General features: G+C 50.1%; 1 protein-coding gene across 1 annotated transcript in view; it reads right to left on the bottom strand.

The window, feature by feature from the left end:
- Positions 1-15,457, bottom strand: part of LOC144248839 (uncharacterized) — a 167,276-nt gene extending 151,819 nt beyond the window's left edge. The window contains exons 1-2 of the mRNA XM_077790820.1: positions 15,385-15,457; positions 5,381-6,162 (exon numbers count right to left, since the gene is read on the bottom strand). Coding sequence (XP_077646946.1) covers positions 5,381-6,135 — 755 coding nt within the window. The 5' untranslated portion in view covers positions 6,136-6,162; positions 15,385-15,457. The remainder of the gene's footprint in view (positions 1-5,380; positions 6,163-15,384) is intronic.
- Between the last annotated feature and the right edge of the window lie 3,839 nt (positions 15,458-19,296).

The raw sequence follows: 19,296 nt of genomic DNA, 5'->3' as shown, positions 1-19,296 counted from the left end.
GCACCTTCGTGGGGAGGGACGGCTTCGTCAGGCACCGGGGCACCTGTGCGGGGACAGCTGGCATACCTGAGTGACACCTGGGTGACACCTGAGCGACACCTGGCACACCTGAGTGACACCTGAGTGACACCTGGGTGACACATGACACACCTCAGTGACACCTGGGTGACACCTGAGTGACCCCTGAGCAACACCTGGCACACCTGAGTGACACCTGGCACACCTAAGTGACACCTGAGTGACACCTGGCACACCTGAGTGACACCTGGGTGACACATGGCACACCTGAGTGACACCTGAGTGACACTTGAGTGACCCCTGAGCAACACCTGAGTGACACCTGAGTGACACCTGAGTGACCCCTGAGCAACATCTGAGCCACATCTGAGTGACAGCTGAGTGACACCTGGCACACTTGAGTGACACCTGGCACACCTGGACACAGGTACATCACACCTCAGTAACACCTGAGTAACACCTGGGTGACACCTGGGCACAGGTAATGTTACAGCTGGGGACGGATGTCACACCTTGGCACAGGTGATGTCACACCTGGGTGGGTGCAGGGACACAGAGCCACCTGTGCAGGGACACGGTGATGTCACGTGCGTGACATTATCACATCTGGGGGATGAGACACCTGGGGACGGGGGGAACATCACAGCTGGTGAGGTGACATCACACCTGGTGGATTTAGTGACATCACACCTGGTGCAGTGACATCACACCTGGTGGAGTTGGTGACATCACACCTGGTGGGCTGGAGAGGTGACAGGGGAGGGGACAGGTGGGCACGACAGTGATGTCACACCCAGATGAGCCTGGAGGTCACACACCTGGATGATGTCACAGCTGGGCAGGAGGGGTGTGTGGACAGGTGATGTCATGGCCGGGTGAGCTGGTGATGTCACACCTGGGTGGGGATGAGGTCATAACCAGGTGACATCACACCTGAGTGGAGAGGTGATGTCACACCTGGGTAGGTGGGTGATGTCATAACCAGGTGACATCACACCGGGATAACCAGGTCCCACCCACACCTGGGCACCTGGAACCCTCACACCTGCTTTCCTCTCACCTGGATCCCTCGTACCTGAGTCTCAGCCCACCCAGATGTTTGGGTTCCTGCCCACCTGGATCACCAGTTCCCAGAACACCTGGGCATCTGCACCCCGCCCAGACACACCTGGATCACCCCAGGACACCGGGATCCCCCCCAGAAAACACCTGGAGCTATGGAGGAACACCTGGAACTGCCCCCAGGATACCTGAGACCCCTCCCAGGAACACCTGGATGCCTCCTGAACACAGCAGAAACCCCCAGGCACACCTGGATCCCCCTGAATAACACCTGGGACACCCCCAAACCACCTGGAAATGCCTCAGGGACACCTGGATCACCCCTGGGACATCTGAACCTCCCTCACGATACTTGGATCTCCTCAGAAACCACCTGGGCCCACCCAAAACCCACCTGGATATACCCAAAACCCACCAGGAGCCACCCAAAAGCCATCTGGACCCACCCAGGATCACATGGACCCACCCAGGGACAGCTGGACCTGCCCCCCAAACTCACTGGGACCCCTGGAACTCACTAGGACCCTGCTAAAACTCATCTGGATCCCCCCTAAATCCACCTGGGACTCCCTGAAAACCCACTTGGACCCACCCAGGAACACCTGGGACCCCCCAAACTCATTTGGACGCCCCCAAAGCCCACCTGGAAACCCCCAAAATCCCACCTGGCCCTCCCCTGTGACATCACAGGTGTGGTCCTGCTCCCCCACTGCCCTGCATTTGAATTTTTGGGTCGATTCGTGGCGATTCTTGGTTTCCATTGATAAAAAATCAATCTGGGGTGGGGCCAAGGCTGATTCGGGGCGGGGCCTCAGGAGGGGCGGGGCCAGAACGCGGAGCTGGGAATGGGGAGGGGCGGGGCCTGAGGGGGCGGGGCGCTCGGTGGGCGTGTCCAGCAGCGAGGGGCGGGGCTAAAACACGGGGCGGGGCCCAAGGGGGCGGGGTCAGTGTCTGGGGGTTCGTCCTGCCCCCACCCACCCCCCCAAATTCCTCCGTACCTTCCCTCACTGCCTCTCCCCCACCCATGGGACACACCCCGAAACCTCCCCAGCCCCTCCCCCCTCGGTCCCCCGGAGCTGTTTTCAGCTGGGAACCCCCAAATCTTTGGGAATTCTCACCTGGGACACCCTAAAGCTCACCTGCACCGCTCCAAAATCTCCTCAGGACCCTGCAAACCTCACCTGGGACCCCCAAACCTCACCTGGAACCCCCCAAACTCTCACCTGAGACCCCCAAACTTCTCCTGGGACCCCCAGACCTCACCTGGGCAGCTGGGAAACCACAAATCATTGGGAATTCTCATCTGGGACCCCCCAAACCTCACCTGGGACCCCCTAAAGCTCACCTAGGACTTCCCCAAAATCTCCTCAGGACCCCCCAAAAGCGGCCAAAGGTGGGGCAGGGCCGGGGCGATGACGTCACCTTTTCCTGTTTCCCCTCCCCGGCCATGTTCCCGCGTGTCCCCAACTGTCCCCGGCCGTGTCCCCTCCCCGGAGTGTCCCCAGCGGCCATGGAGCCCCACGAGGTGCGACAATCCCGGCGTGGGGGCGGGAGGGGACTGGGGGGACACAGGAGGGCCAGAGGGGTGGAGGGGACCGAGGGTGGCAGGAGGGGACAGTGGTGGATGAGGGGGTGGCAAAGGGACAGAGGGGACAGCAGAGCCCTCCAGGGAGGGGACAATGGAACCCTGGGAGGGCACAGGGGCACTGTAGGAGGCCACAAGTGCTACCAGGCCCCTGACACCTCCCCTGTCCCCTCCCCAGCTGTCCCCCCACCAGCTGCTGGAGGTGATGGTGGCTGTGGTGGCCACACTGGGCGAGCTGGTGGCCACCCTGAGAGAACTGACGGCCACCGTGGCCAGGCCGCACAGGGACGTGCTGCTGGCCGTGTCCCCAGAGTTCCTGAAGGTGGCTGTGGGGACCTTGATCTTTCACCTCCAGGACGCCCTGCACCACTACCGTGTCCCCTCCCTGGGCTGGACCCTGGCCCACCTCGGGGACACCCCAGGGACCACCTGGGCCTGTGTGAGAGCCCTGGCCAGTGCCAGGCGTGTGCTGGACAGGCTCATGGACAGCTGGGCCCGGCTGGCCAAGGGGGCCACCAAGCTCTGTGACGCCTGCAGGGATGCAGCCACCAGGAGGGGACAGCAGCTGGAGCTGCACTGGGGCTGCTGGGGGACTTGGTGGCCGCGTGTGACGAAGCCACCGCGTTCCCCCGGGAGCTGCAGCACCGGCTCGGGGACATCAAAGCTGCCCTGGAGGGGACAACAGAGGTGTCCCCCGATTTCCGTGCGGCCTTGGTGGCCACAGTGGCCGAGGCTGAGCAGCTGTGGGAGGCCAATGCCCGCCTGGCCACACGTCACCTGCTGGGGACACTTGGGGACATCAACACCCTCTTCTTCTGTCCCTCTCCTGGCCACGGTGGCCGCGTGGTGGCCGAGCGAGGCCAAAGAGCCATGGAGGACATCCCGAGGCTGCTGTGCACAGAACAACATCACCACTGGGCTGTCATCAGGCCGGTGTCACCTCTGCAGAGACTCGGGGACATCCTGAGGGCACTTTGGGAGCACTTTGGGAGCACTTTGGGAAGGCGTGTGGCGACGCTGGTGGGGGCAGGGGGGTGAACGAGCCTCCCCTCAGTGCTTTGCAGGAGACCTGGCTGCGATTTGGGGGCCGGGGGGGTCCCCAGGCAGCCCGTGCTGCTGAGTACTGACCCTGCCCAGGGGGGTGCCAGAACCCCCCAAAAACTGCACCCGCACCCCCTTCAGTGCCCCAGACGCACCTCTAGCACTGACCCCCCCTCACCGGGCACTGGGACAAGTGGAGACCCCCCTTTGGTTTTCTGGTGGTCGAGATGACCCCGAGATTGTGAAAAGTCCTTTTCTCCCAGCCCGCGTGGGCAGAGAAGGAGTCGAGATGTGGAGCTTTGCTTCTCAGGGCCGTTTATTTTCCCTTGTCTCTAACACGCTTTGTCCCCTCTGCTGAGCTCTGTCTGGCAGCTCGGTCTGTGGCAGTCTCCCTGCCCTCAGGGCGCTATGTGCCTTTTACACTAAAAACTACCTCTACTGTGTTTACAATAACGTGCCAACATCTATCATTTACGTTGGACAGTGTGTCTCTACCTTCAACCAATAGAAAAGTGTCACCATCACAGCAAGACATGGAGGGCAAGAAGAAGAAGGTCAGGACACACCCAAATCCCTCCACCTTGTCCCCTTGAACCCCATATTTTAAAATGTTGCAATTCTACTTTTCCACCCTGTGTTAATTCACCTACCACGCTACTCAAACCCTTGTGCCTTGTAATTCCTCCTACAAAGTTGGCAATTTTCTCCAGGGGCTAAAACCAAAGCCACCGGTGTTCTTGACAACATGCCAAGGTTTCCAAGCCCCCTGCCAGCGTCTTGAGCCATCCAGGCAGCCAGAGGGATGTCCTGGATTCTGACACACCCAATTACTGAGCAGTGGGAGCCCCCCGGGCACAGCACCCCCCTCACCAAGCACCGGAATAAGGACCGGACCCCCCTCGAACCCTGGGAACCCCCCGGGCACCGGGACCCCCTGGGCAGCACCACCCCCGTGCACTGGGACAGGGACCGGGCCCCCCTCGTGCACCGACCCCCCCAAGCACTGGGCCTGGATTCCCCTTTTTGTCCCCCACCCATGACGGAGGTTCCATTCCCTCCCCTTTGACCCCCCAGAGCTGCAGGACCCCCAGGAACAGTGCTGCAACTGGGGCGGACCCCAAGCGCTGGGGAGGCATGGGGGGGTTCAGCAGCACCAGGGGAGTCCCTTAGGGTTTGGTCCTTCCCCCCCCCCTCGCCGTTATCTCCCAGGAGCCCCTGTTATCATCAGGGCCCCCCCAATTTACTGGGACCCCCTCCATTCACTGTTTCCCCCCTTCACCGACCCCCCCAAAGTGCTGGGACCCCCCAAGCCATGAGCCCCCCGCAGTGTGCCAGGACCCCCCCACTCACCTCCCATCCCCCATCCATGGGAACTCACCCAAATCACAGCAGCACAAGGAGAAGAAGCCAAAACCTTCCCCACACCCAACAGGGATCACCAGGACCATGGATCAGCAGGGCTCTGCCCAACGGGGGTCACTGGGGATCATCCAGCCCTGATCCTGCCATGGGGGATGGAGCTGCAGCAGCGCACCAAGCTCTCCCCTCACTCTCTTCCCTCACTCCAAGCTCTTCCCTCACTCGGGGCACACACAGGGCTTCCCTTACTGGTGCCTCCGTTGGTGTTTGGTCAAGGTTGAGCTCATGGAGAAGCTCTTCCCACACTTCCCACACTCGTAGGGCCTCTCCCCAGTGTGGATGTGCCGGTGCACGGTGAGGCTGGAGTTTTGCTTGAAGCCCATCCCGCAGTCAGGGCAGTGGTAGGGCCTCTCCTCTGTGTGAATCCGCTCATGTTTGAGGACACTGGAGCTGGTCCGAAACCTCTTCCCACACTGGGGACACTCGTAGGGCCTCTCCCCAGTGTGGATGCGCTGGTGTGTTCTCAGGGCAGTGATCCACCCAAAGCTCTTCCCACATTCCAAGCACTCATAGGGCCGTTCCCTACTGTGGATCACCTGGTGCTCAATCAGGCTAGACCTGTCTTTGAAGCTCTTCCCACACTTCCCACACTCGTAGGGCCTCTCTCCAGTGTGGATGTGCCGGTGCCTGATGAGGTGGGAGCTGTGCTTGAAGCCCTTCCCGCAGTCGGGGCAGAGGAAGGGCCTCTCCTCTGTGTGACTCCGCTCGTGTCTGAGGAGATGGGAGCTGGTCCGAAACCTCTTCCCACACTCCCCACACTCGTACGGCTGCTCCCCAGTGTGGATCCTCTGGTGCTCGATCAGGTGGTAGCTCCGATTGAAACACTTCCCACATTCCAAGCACTTGTGGGGCTTCTCCCTGCCATGAGGCTTCTCCACCAGCTCCGAGCTCCGCCTGGATCTCCGCCCGCCTTCCTGGCTCAGGGGGGCTCTTTCCTCCCTGCAGCTCCCTGGGCTGGGTTTGCAGCTCCTCCTCCTGCAGCATCTCCGGGGCTTTCCCTCCTCCTCCATCCAGCCGCACCCTGGCAATGACAAATCCTGGTTTGAGGGAAAAACAAGAGAAGAGCTCCTTGGACTGGAGGTTCCGCCTTGCCCAAGTTCATCTCAGGAAGTCATTGGGAATCTTGTGTCTGCAAGAACCTCCAAAACACCAAGATTCAGCCCAAAAATCCCACAAACTTCAAGACACAAATCAAAAACTCCCCAAACATCACAAGTCAGCAAAAACCTCCTCCAAAAGATAAAGATTCAGCTGCCACATAAAACCAAAGCACCAACATTTAGCCCAAGAAAGATCAGAAACACCAAGATTCACCCCGTTAAAGTCGTGGATCCCCCTCCACAGTAACCTGCTACATGTGGGGGGAGCAGCACTCCTGGGCTGGGGGGAGGCTGCAGACACAGGGAGGGGTGGAACCTTCTGCTGCTTCCTCTTTCTGCTCCTTCTCCTCCTCCTCCTGTGTCTCTACTCTTCTTCACACTCCTCTTCCTCCTGCTATTTTTCCTTCTCCTGCACAATCCCACCCTCTCCTGCCACCTGCATCGTTTGACCATTCTGTTCCTCAAGCCTGCTTCTCCTTCCCTTCTCCTCCTGCCCCCAGGCCCAGCACCCACTGCCGGCTCCCTCTTCCCCCCAGCCCCACCGCATCCCAGCGCAGGGGCAGGGATGGAGCTGGGGCAGGTCGGGCTGGGGCAGCGCTGGGCTCTCGGCCGCTCCCGCCCGCACTCGGTCCCCACTGCAGCCGCTCCCGCCAGGACAGCGCGGGGGGGCCCGGCCTTGGCGCTGCCCCACTCCCACCTCCCCAAATTCCCCTCGCGGGGCCATGGGGCCGAGGGGGGGCGCAGGTAGGGTCCAGGTGGGGAATGCTGAGATAATTTTAAGAGTGGGTCCCCAAGAAGAAGAATTGGAATTTGTGGTAGACACAGGGGCAGAATTAACCTTTCTGTTAAATATTCCAAAAGGTTATAGTGTAAGCAAAGATACCGTAATAGTAACAGGAGCAAAAGGAGAGAGTTTCACAGTACCCATTATTAAAAATGTGGTAATAGAGGGAGGAACTAGATTTTGGATGAGGGATGTTTTCTTGGTCCCAGGGGCAGGTAGCAATTTATTGGGACAAGATTTACAGGTGAAATTAGGAATAGGGGTTGTTCCAGAAGATGGGAAGATGACAGCTAGACTTTTAAAACTAGGCCAGGAGGATGGAAGAAGAATTAACAAGGAAGTTTGGGCTGGGGAGGGAAATAGGGGAACATTAAACATTGACCCCATAAAGATTACAACTGAGGAGAAAAAAATTGTCCCATACATGTACGGCAGTATCCTGTATCTTTAGAAGGACGGGAATGTTTAAAGCCAGTAATAGAAGGACTAATAAAGGATTGGACATTAGAACCTTGTATGTCTCCCCATAATACCCCAATACTCCCAGTAAAGAAGCCTGATGGGAGCCATAGACTGGTACAAGCCTTAAGGGAGGTTAACAAAGGAACTCAGACCCGCTATCCAGTGGTACCAAATCCTTATACTCTTTTCAGTAAAGTTCCTCCCCAGCATCAGTGGTTTAGTGTAGTGGACCTTAAAGATGCCTTTTGGGCTTGCCCATTAGCCCAGGAGAGCAAGTTATCTTTGCTTTTGAATGGAAGGACCCACTAACTGGGAGAAAACAGCAATTAAGATGGACAAAACTACCACAGGGGCTTACAGAATCCCCAGACTTATTTGGACAAGCTTTAGAAACAATACTACAAACTTTCCCCACTCCCCCTGAAATACAAATTATCCAATATGTGGATAATCTTTTACTTTCTGGGGAAGCTGAAGCTGAAGTTAGAGAGGCTACTATAAAGCTTTTGAATTTTCTTGGGGAAAAAAGATTAAGGGTATCAAAAGGGAAGCTGCAATTTGTAGAATCAGAGGTAAAATATCTTGGACACTTGCTTAGTAAGGGTAGTTGGAAGCTCAACCCAGACTGAAACACAGGGATTCTATCTCTTCCCCCTCCCTCTTCAAAGGGGGAAATCAGAAAGATACTCAGATTATTGGGATATTATAGATTGTGGATTGAAGGATATACACAGGCAGTAAAATTTTTGAATAAAAAAAAAATTGACAGAGGGAGATGATATAAAATGGACCAAAAAGGATAATGAAAAACTAAGAAAACTGAAGTTAAAACTAGCCCCAATATCAACTTTAAGCTTACCTTCACTAGCAAAACCCTTTTATCTGTATGTAAATGAAGAAAAGGGGGTAGCTCAAAATAGGGTTTTGTTTCAAGAGTGGGGAGGAGTAAAGAGACCCATGGCTTATTTATCAAAGATGTGGGATCCAGTAAATCAAGGCTGGCCAGTGTGTATTCAAGCTATAGCAGCTACTGCAATCCTGGTAGAGGAAAGTCATAAACTGACTTTTGGAGGTAAATTAATTGTGTGCACACCTCATGCAGTACTAAATTTCTTCCAATTTGCATTGTGATTTTTATCTTGAAATACATATCTTACTGTACTAACTTTGAAAAACTAGTTTACAGCTGTGACATAGCAAAACCTGCTATTAATTTGAGTCAATGCAGGCTGTTCAATCAAGTGTTCTCAGTGTGTAAAGTTAAACTAAAGGTAACACCAGCTGCTTGGTAGGTCAATGAGAAACATTTTTCCTTCCAACCAGTCCTTTTTCATGTACCCAAATGTGTTTTGCTTTCTTAGTTTTTTTGTTTTGTTTGTTTGCTGTTTTTTCTGGAAGTGCTAACTACTTGCAGTGTATCTAGAACAGAAATTAAAATTGTGCATACAAAACACTTGTAAAAAACATAGGGCTCATTTTTCCCCACAATGGGAGGTGGCTACATATAGAAAAGGGAACCTACAAAGCTAGATGAAGAAAAAGTTTCAGTATCTTCTAATGTAAACAGTTTGTTACTTCCAGCGTCACAGTGGGTGTGTGACACACACATATGAAAAAGATGGTGAGGGAGATCTCTGTTTACTACAGTTTCCTATTTCTTGAATGAGTTAGAGAGCTATGAAGCAATTGTGATTCCTTGTGTGGATTGCCCAGGCCTGCAGGGAGGGCTTGGCCATGGTTCCCTCTGTGCTGCAGGCAGCCCTGCAGCGTGGCAGCAGTGGCTTGCCTCTGGTGAGTTTGCAGGCAGGGTGCTCCAGCACTGCAGTGCTCAGGGGCAGTTTCCTACTTTGACATCAAAGCTTAAATTCAAGAGTGCCTCTTCCCATCCAGTTATTGTTTGTACTGTAAGAACCTCTTCAGAGAGTGTCTCCTGGCAGTCAAAAAGAGAGTATTGCAGAGATAAATTCCTTACTTGCTGTCTCCCCCACTGTATCCACATTTTGTCTATTCCCTCTTCAAATTATAGATTGGTAAAACTCATGCTCTGTGTCCTCAGATGCCCTTCCCAAATCAAACCTTGGCTTCTTTGCAAATTATATTGCACTAACAAGCATTGCCTTAAATTTTTTACTGCAGGCAAGATCACTTCAGAAGTAAGTTTTTGTTTACCTTGTTCCTACAACGCTTTCAAGCTTGTGAATGGAAAATTGTGACAGCAAAATAAGTCTTTAGTTTTAGCACTGTCAGCTGTGGGTAGCTGGTAGCCTTGGTGGAGGGTGCCGTGAATTACAAGCCTGCAGAACACACATAACAAAAGTAATTAAATTTGTAAGGAAGTTGGAAAAGGAGGGAGAGGTGATTGGCAGACTCACCTCTCCAGGATGTAGGACTAATGTTAGAAAGTGGACTGATATTGGAATGTGGATGTTGAAATGTGAAGAGAGAAAAAGAGGGCGAAAGAGAGAGAAAGGGAGAAGAGAGAAGAAGAGAGAAAAAGAGAAAGAGAGAGAAAGGGAAAGAGAGAGAAAGAGAAAGAGGGAGAGCGAAATATGCCCCAAAGTCCCCATACCGCAGCTATTTGTAAGTTCTCCCCCATTCCTGCTAGACAGAGTGACAACAAGGGGAGGGGAGTGAGGAAGTACAGTCAAAGGCAAAGCTGTGAAAAAGAGGGAGAGCTGGACCACCAATAGAGATAAGATCAAAGCAGAGATAGCTGACTCTCACAATGTGCTTTATTTTTTTAAACAAGACTTCTTTTTTTTCCTTCTGATTTTTGTTGTTAAGGAAAGGAGGCTTTTGTTTTGAAGAATGGGGCTGTAAGACTAAAACAGTTGGATGTTGCCTAAAAAGCAAAAAACCAAGAGATGTGATACATCTTGTGTTAAATTTGGGCTAGTCTTTTTTTATTTAACTAATTATAGCTCACAAGAAGAAGAATTGGCCTCTGCAGCAATTAGCACAGCTGGATACAAGAAGAAGAAGCAGCTATAGAAAAAGTTTTTAGTTAAACCCAGAAAGTTTTGAAGAAAACTAATGGTGAAAGTTAATGCAGTATTGTTTTTCTTTTAACACTGTGTTATTAAGAAGTCCTTTCCAGGTACTACTAAAGCAGCAATCCCAACCATGGAAAAGAGGGTGAATTCATGCCAGCAAAATAAAAGAATTGGTGAAGAAACGTGAGGAATGGACTATCACATCAAAACCAGGTGATACCAAACTGACTTTCAACCAGGACTGGGTGGTAATGGTTTGGGAAGAGCCAAATGATCCAAGGCAGGTACAAAGAATAACACCTAACTGAGAAATAAGGCAAAGCTTGCATCACTGGTTCTAAGCCCTGCCTGAATAAGCCCTGAGACGCCTCCGACACCTCCTTGGCAGAGGAACACTGCCACTTCAAACAGGAGGATCGGGAGTGTTTGAGTCAAAGAGTTCTTATAGTCTGGCCTTAGCCTGTGGCTTGTACAGGCAAAAAGGGAAATTGCCATTAATACTATGCTGTATACTTTATTTGATTCATCCCCATATTGGACATGGCAGCTGGGTTATAAGTGAATGTTTAAATTATGAGAATAATTGGCATTGTAGCTCACAAAATCTATGTTCTCGTGGCAAGAAGTATTGAGTACTGAATCAATCCCCTATACAGAAAGACCTCAAAAACTGAAGTAATAAATTGCTTTTGTAGATGGGGATTATCAATGCCTGTGGACTGAGAGATACCTGAGGAATGGTGGAAAACCACAGTTAAAAGGTGTCAAAAACAATTTGCCTGGAAATGAGTAAAAAAGGAGTGACAAGGGAAACAGAGGGCAAGCCTGGATTGAGCACTGTACTCACCAGCGAGAAGATCACACGTACCTGCTGTGGGCAGCAGCCCCACAGGCAGGGGAGGTGGGGGTATAAGCCACGCCAGACCTCTGTCATTCCTGTTTCTGTCTCTCATTTGTTGTCTTTTCCCTTCTGAGATAGCAGCAAGATCGTGTCACAAATGCTACAGAAAGTATCACATGGAAAGAAACCAAAGTTCCTTTTTGGTACACACACCCATGTCAACAGCCACTGTTATAACCCATCCAAATTAAGTACCTGCAGGAAAAAGGGGGAAAATTATCACGTTACAAAGAACGTAGGAAAAAGTAGTAATACTTGGGGCATGGAATGTCCAAAAGGAGAGAGATGGATTTGTTTTACATTTGATCTTAGAAATATAGTCCAAGATTCGGTAAAGAGACAGTTAGTAAAAAAAAAGGTAAAACAAGCACAGCAGTCTAGCTCTGTTAACCCCAAATTATATCCTCAGTCATATTAAATGACTCCAAGCAGTTATAGAGAAGATAATAAACAAAGCTGCTGAGGCATTGGAATTAATATGGAGTCTGCAAAGCCAAACATCACCTGCAGTGCATTAAAATAGGTTGGCTTTACACTAGTTATTGGCTAAAGAATGGGGTGTACAGATTGTTGAAAATAGATGGCAATGAGGATGTCATCCTGGAAAAAACAAAGGATATCAGAAAAAAATTATGACCCAGGTATCAGTCCAAAAATGGGAAAATAACGTTAAAAACTAGCAAGTGGGGTAATGTATTGAGAATGGGATGGTGGAAGAAATTAGGATTCTTCCTTTTATGTGTTACAAGTGTTTTGATATTTCTTCTTTGTTTAATCCCATGTTTTATTTGATTACCAACAGAGTCCAAAGAATGCAAGAGGACAGGAAATATTCTTTTTAAATCATTTGGCTTGAGCAGTAAGAGGTGGGATTGTGAAAAATGCATATTTATGATTGGCTTTTCGCAAATGTTACAATGAATATTATATGTGTCATGTTAGAAAGTTATACTGTATTTATTCCCTTACATATTGTGTTAAGTGTAGTTTTAGGTTACAACATTATGTTAAAATAGAGATTATGTATGTGGGGGGAGTTTTCTTTTTAGGAATGAGATGCTCCCTTCGAAGAACACCTAAATCTTCCAAAGGAGAGGAATTTATGGCTTCTTATCAGGAGAAGCTAATTTCTTCAGGCCTTGCTCAGACTTGAAGACGCCAGGGGATTAAAGCGAACAGTTGACATACAACAGAGTTTCTTGTTTAGAAAAGAATGTATGCATAACCATGAAGGATGTATGAATATGCAACAAGTGTCTTGGTTTAAGTGTGATTCCTTTGTTCACAAGTCAAGCTTTTCTTGACTTAGGGTCGGAGAGCATCTGGACATCCGTAATTCTTTGCTCTTTTTGTCTTGTAATTGTCCTAACTCTAATTGTATTATTATTTTTAAAACCATTTTATTACTATTAAACTTTTAAAATTTTAAAAACCAAGTGATTAGAGTTTTTCAAAATTTTCAAAACTAGATGAGATTTAAAGGTGACCCTTTAACTCATAAACAATAAATAGATGATTTGAAGGAAAAAAAAAAGCAGCAGGTGTGGAGGGGGGGCACAACTGAGGCTGCTGAAGGCTGCTGTGGAAGAGAAGCTGCATTCCAGGCACCCAGGAGGAGCTTCAGAAATGCAAATTAACACTGCTGGGGCAAACTGGGGACAATGTACCTGGCTCTTCTTGCCTGGGGCAGGAATTGGCTGATTCCCTCTGCCCCTCACCCCAAGCTCTGCCTGCTTGCACAGATGGAATCTGCACAGCTGAAGGCAGAGCCCATGCTGAGGATCTCTGACTCTGCAACAGAAATGGCTGAAGCTGCAAAGGGAAACAGCAAATGGAGAATGTTGGGAAAACTTCACTAAAATAAGGGGGGGATCATCCCTCTGCACACTCCAACATCTCCTGTCCCTGTCTGTTCTGTACAGGGTGTATCAGAGCACTGGGGGTTTTGCTAGAACAAGTTCAGGGAAATCAGTTGGAATTCAAGTATATGATGAAGGAGTAAGAAAAAAAAATGGTCAATTGATGCAGCCCCAGCTTGAGGGAGCGCCCAAACATGGGGAAAAGATGAACGGCCACCAGAACAAATCCTACAACACCATGGACCAGCCCCTGGGAACCAAAATGATTTTGTGAAAAATGCATGTTATATGGCTCTGTGCAGATAGTTACTACATGTATTATGTTATAATGATAACTTGTGCTGTATGAACATCTTAATAGTATGGTAAACGTAGCTTTGTAGATAAAATTAAGCTTTAGTAGTTAAAAGAGAAAACATGCATGTGTGTGTGTGTGGGGGGGGGGGGGGAGGTTTAAGGAATGAGAACACCTAAATTCCCTCTAGGAACACCTAAATTCTCCAGACAAGAGGAATTTATGGTTTTCTTACTAGAAGAAGTTAATTTCTTCAGGCCATGCTCAGACTGGAGGATGCCGTGGGGATTAAAAAAAATAGCTGACATACAACAGACAGAGTTTCTTGTTTTAAATAAAATGTATGCATAACCATGAAGGATATAAGAATATGCAACAGTGTATTTTTTTAGGGGTGATTCCTTTATTCACAAGGTATTCTTGTTGTGGCTTAAGCGCCCAAGAGAGCACCTAGACATCTGTAAGTCTTTGCTTTTTAATGTCTTGCAATTGTCCTAATCCTAAATTTTTATTAGCCTAATTGTATTTCTACTTCTATAACCATTTTACTAGTATTAAACTTCTAACATTTTAAAAGCCAAGTGATTGGCGTTTCTCACAAATTCATATCAGGAGACAGAGAACCCATTTTTCATTTGAATGGCATAATTTGATTACAAGCTGTCCTCAGAATAAGAACCAACCAGACAGCTCCAGCTCCTGACCTTCCTGCCGACCAAGCCACTGAAATGAGGAACACAACATTTCAGCAGGAGATGGGATCAGATTATCTGTGAACAGAAAAAGGAGGAGTTTGTGGAAAACTAAATGGCTCAAACTGCTGTTGGCAAAGAGATGACAAGGGAAAAGTGCTGAAAAAGATAAGAAAGGAAATAGGAGAGCAGTTTATGTATTGGTCCAAACATGGAAAGGATGGATATAGGACAAAGTTTCGTGGCTCCCTGGCACACCAGGGGTTAAAGGAATGCTGCTTCTCCTCTTCTGTGCTGCAGCAACTCTCATCTTTTTACCATGCTCCACACCTTGGCAGTGCAGCTCATCCAGCAGCTGAGCCAGGGCATGCAGGTGGCAGCCAGGCCTCCTGATCCACAAACGGCTACAAAAGGACAGGGAATGAGGGCACCGAGAATAATCCCAAAACCAAAGAGGACCCGGGAAGAACAAAACAGAGTCAAGGAGTGAATCTGCCTGGAGATAGGGCCGGGCACTTGTAGATAAGGAAGTAACGAAAGAAACCATCAGTTCCAATAAATGTTTCAAATAGACCCAGACAGATGCTCAAAGTCCCGCTACATTCCCGAACTTCGAGGAGAAGAACAAAGACTTAACAGAGCCATGAATATCGGCTGTTCTACAAAAGGAGGATGCACATTAACGAGGACAGGCAGCAGGCGCATCGGGAAGTCGGAACCTTCCAAGGAACTCAGCCAGTGGGCAAAGGCAGAGGGAGATGCGGCCGGGAAAATGAGGATAAAAAGGAGGCTGCGGACTACAGCCACGGCAGAGAGCGCACGGCAAATGCCCCACGGCCTCTGCCCCTGCTCGGCAATAAAGTCACTTTGACAGGACTCCTCGCTCTCCCCCGGGCACACGAACCTCCGGCGACGGGAATTTCCCCGCCCGCTCCCGGCCGCGGGGCAGCCCCTCTGTCCTACCCACAGCAGCCGGGCCGAGCCAGCGCTGCTCCGGCAGCGGCTCCTGCCCGGCCCCGGCGGGAAGGAGACCGCGGGCAGCCGCTCCCGCAGCGCCCTCAGCCCGGGGCCGGCACGGGCCGGACACGGCACCGGCGAGCCGCCGGAGCCCCCTGCCGCCCCCTCCGCCCGCAGCCGGCCCCGAGCCCCCGCAGAGCCCAGCGCGGCTCCCACCTGCGCCGGGGCCGCCTCCGAGCTCCGCCGCCGCCGCCTCACCGCGCTCCGGCCGCTGCCGCCGCTGCCGGGCCCGCACAGCCGCTCGGCCAATGGCGGCGCTGCGCGGCCACGGCCGCCCTCAGCCCGCCGCCGGGGCCGCGCCGCGCCCCGCTCCCACCAATCAGCGCGCCGCAACCGCGACTGACGGCACCGGCGGCCAATGGCAGCGAGCTCGGGGCGGGCTCTGCGCACGGCCCCGCCTCGCCCCGCGCTCTCGGCGCCCCCGGGCTGCGTGAGGGGAAAGCCGGAGATGAGGAACAGCCCCGGCACGGGCCCGGGCCGAGCCGGGATTGAGCTGCCCACACAAACAAACTTCTCCGCGCCTCCCGCCACGGCTTTCCCGGCCCTGCGCCTCCCGTGCCTCCGCCTCTGCGGGAAGCCCAGAAGCCTCACTTCTCCTGCCCCTCGTTAGCGCATCAGTGCTTCGCTTTGATTTCCCCCGAAAAGGGAAACCTGCCCCAAGCCCTGTGGGTGGGTGGGGCAGGGGAGAGATTTCTGGCGGAAAACTCCAAAGACTCGGAGCAGGAGAAGGAGAAGTCAGTGCAGACCCTTAAATGCAGCTTTCCCCACGCCTCCCTGCTCCCAGCTGCGGGATCTCTGCATCCCCATGGACCTGCAGGGGATCTCCGCAGCCCTATTGTAATATGTGTTATGGAATAATTTGTGCTTATGAAAAATATACATCAAGTCTGTTGTGCCTCTAGAAAAAGAATCTTCAAGTTTTAAATGAGCAGTGGCTGCAGCCGTGGCTGGAGAAACCACAGTTGGCAGGGAAAGAAAGACCTAATTTACAAATGAAAAAAGGTATCTCAGTGCAGAGATGGGCTCTTTCCGGGGAAAATCCAGGAGACACCCAACGTTTAACCCCTGGTCTGCCGGGGAGCCAAGAAACCGTGTCCCATTCCCATCCTTTCCATGCTTGGACCAATACAGAAACTGCTTTCCTATTTCCTTAATTATCTTTTTCAACACTTTCCCCTTGTCATCTCTTTGCCAACATCAGTTTGAGTAATTTAGTTTTCCACAAACTGCTTTTTTTTCTGCTAACAGATAATCTGATCCCATCCCCTGGTGAAATGTTGTGTTCCTCATTTCAGTGGCTTGGTCGGCAGGAAGGTCAGGAGCTGGAGCTGTCTGGTTGGTCCTTATTCCGAGGACAGCTTGTAATCAAATGATGCCATTGAAATGATAAATTGTTTCTCTGTCTCCTGATAGGAATTTGTGAAAAATGCCAATCACTTGGTTTTTAGAATTTTAAAAGTTTAATAATATTAAAATGGTGAAAAAAATAGGAATATAATTAGACTAATAAAAATTTAGAGTTAGGACAATTACAAGACAATAAAAAGGAAAGAATATCTGAGGTCCAGATGCTCTCAGGCACTTAAGCCAAGAGGAATGTACCTTGTGAATGAAGAAATCACCCCTAAAACAATACACTGTTGCATATTCATATATCCTTCATGGTTATGCATACATTCTATTTGAAACAAAAAACTCTGTCTGTTGTATGTCAACTGCTTTCTTTAATTCCCACGGGGTCTTCGAGTCTGAGCAAGGCATGAAGAAATCAGCTTCTTCTAATAAGAAAACCATAAATTGCTCTTCTCTGGAGAATTTGCATGTTCCTTGAAGCGAGTATCTCATTTCTTAAACCACCCCCCAACACACACATGCATATTTTCTCTTTTAACTACTAAAGCTTAATTTTATCTACAAAGCTACATTTACCATACTGTTATATGTAGCAGATATAATTGGTGCCATTTCTAGTATGATATATGTGATATTGAATATTTGTTAATTTGTTAGAACACTGTAACACTCTACACGTTTGTATAAGCATTCCCCCCCACCCTCGCAGTTGAGATCGGGTGTATATTGGAAACTGATTTACAAGTAAGAAGGTGCGGCTCCCCAGGAGATGGGCCATGGCTGGGGAGATGCAGGAACCCCAGGTGCTGATCCTTGCCTGAAGGACCCGAGATGGATATCATGGAAATCCTTGGGCAGACACAGGTGAATGCAGCGTTCCCTCCCGTAAATTTCATCAAGGGATTCAACAAACTCCAGACACTGAATTGTTCTCCCTCATCACCAAAGCAGAAAATCTTATTAACATGTGGACTCTGAAGAGAAGACTGACTGCCGAAATCTTGGCCTCAGGCAGAATTTTCCCTATAAAAACCGCTTTTGCCAGGATGGAGGTGTGTGGGCTTAGAGGAAAACCTGTGCTGAGGCTGACCTCTTTGTTGCACACCCAGGGCCGACCCCGGGCTCGGCTCTGTTCTTTCCTTGTGGCTGGCCTAGATAGAATTTGATTGCGAAATAAATATTTTATTTTTTCATATTAATTTGGCTGGACAAATTTTCATTTATAACAGTTGTAACACATAAAAGGAAGAATCCCCATTTCTTCCACCATCCCATCCTCAATACATTACCCCACCAGTTAGTTTTTAACATTGTTTTCCCATTTTTGGATTGGTGTCTGGGCTGTTTTTTTCTAGGATGACCTCCCCGTTGTCATCTATTTTCAACAGTCTGATATATTAAACTTTCTACAAACACCCCCTTCATTAGCCAATAAACAGTCTAAAGCCAACCTATTCTGATACACTGTAGTTTTTCCCCATTTTGCCTGCAGGTACTTAATTTGGATGGGTCTGTGGCTGTTGACATGGGTGTGTGTACCAAAAAGGAACTTTGGTTTCTTTCCATGTGATACTTTCTGTAGCATTTGTGACACGATCTTGCTGCTATCTCAGAAGGGAAAAGACAACAAATGAGAGACAGAAACAGGAATGACAGAGGTCTGGCGTGGCTTATACCCCCACCTCCCCTGCCTGTGGGGCTGCTGCCCACAGCAGGTACGTGTGATCTTCTCGCTGGTGAGTACAGTGCTCAATCCAGGCTTGCCCTCTGTTTCCCTTGTCACTCCTTTTTGCTGATTTTTCTATGCAAGTCCTTTTCAACACTCCTTTGGTGTGTTTTGGTGTTGCCCATTTTAGATGTGATAGTCCATTCCTCACGTTTCTTCACAAGTCCTCTGCCTCTGTTTCCCACTTTCTCTAACAACCTGAATACCATCTTCTTTCAACTACTCAAAAAGTCCTTTCTCTCACAATACCATTCAACACAATCCACCTCCCTCCAAGGAGATAAAGTAAAGCTCAAAATAAACAATCTACATTATATATACTTCCATTAATCTACATTTACTCACTTTTATTTTTCACTCACTCTCACATACAACAAGGTACCTTTTACTTTCAAACAGTCTACATTACATATCTACACCCTGAGTGCTCATGGAATGTTAATCCATCAACCCAGCAGGTTTAATCCTGGATGTCTCTCAACCCAGCAGAATTTTAGGTGTTACTGTTTTCCAACCCCAGATCCCCTTGGACATTTTTAACCTTCAGTCCTGCTGTGTTATCCAACCCCAGATCCCCTTGGGTATAACCTCAATCCGCAACCCTGAGTGCTCTTGGAATGCAAATCCCCCAAATCCTCCTCTGGAAGGAGCCCCCAGAAAACAAACCCCCACAGCCCCTCCCCACCCACCTGATTTGGGAAGAATTTTCTCTGAGAGAAGTGGAAAAGAACCTGTTTATTTAACAAACAAAACGCTCCCCAGCACTAAAAAAAAATGAACAACTCCAGATGACAACAAAACTCTTTCACCACTCTGCAGAGATGACAAATCCAGAAAGTCTCTCCTGGGGGTGGTCGCCCGGGTCTGGGCGCTGGGGATTGCTCTGGGCACTGGGGATGGCTGCTGCAGATCACAGAGCGCAGGCTCCCGGTGCTCCTCGGGGTTCCCAGGTCCCAGTCCAAAGCAGGTTGGATGGTATTCAGAAGAAG

The sequence above is a fragment of the Lonchura striata genome, unplaced genomic scaffold, assembly GCF_046129695.1.
Source record: "Lonchura striata isolate bLonStr1 unplaced genomic scaffold, bLonStr1.mat Scaffold_92, whole genome shotgun sequence".
Classification (NCBI taxonomy): Eukaryota; Metazoa; Chordata; class Aves; order Passeriformes; family Estrildidae; genus Lonchura; species Lonchura striata.
The sequence above is the reverse complement of the archived record's forward strand: the minus strand, read 5'-3'. Positions and strand labels throughout refer to the sequence as shown.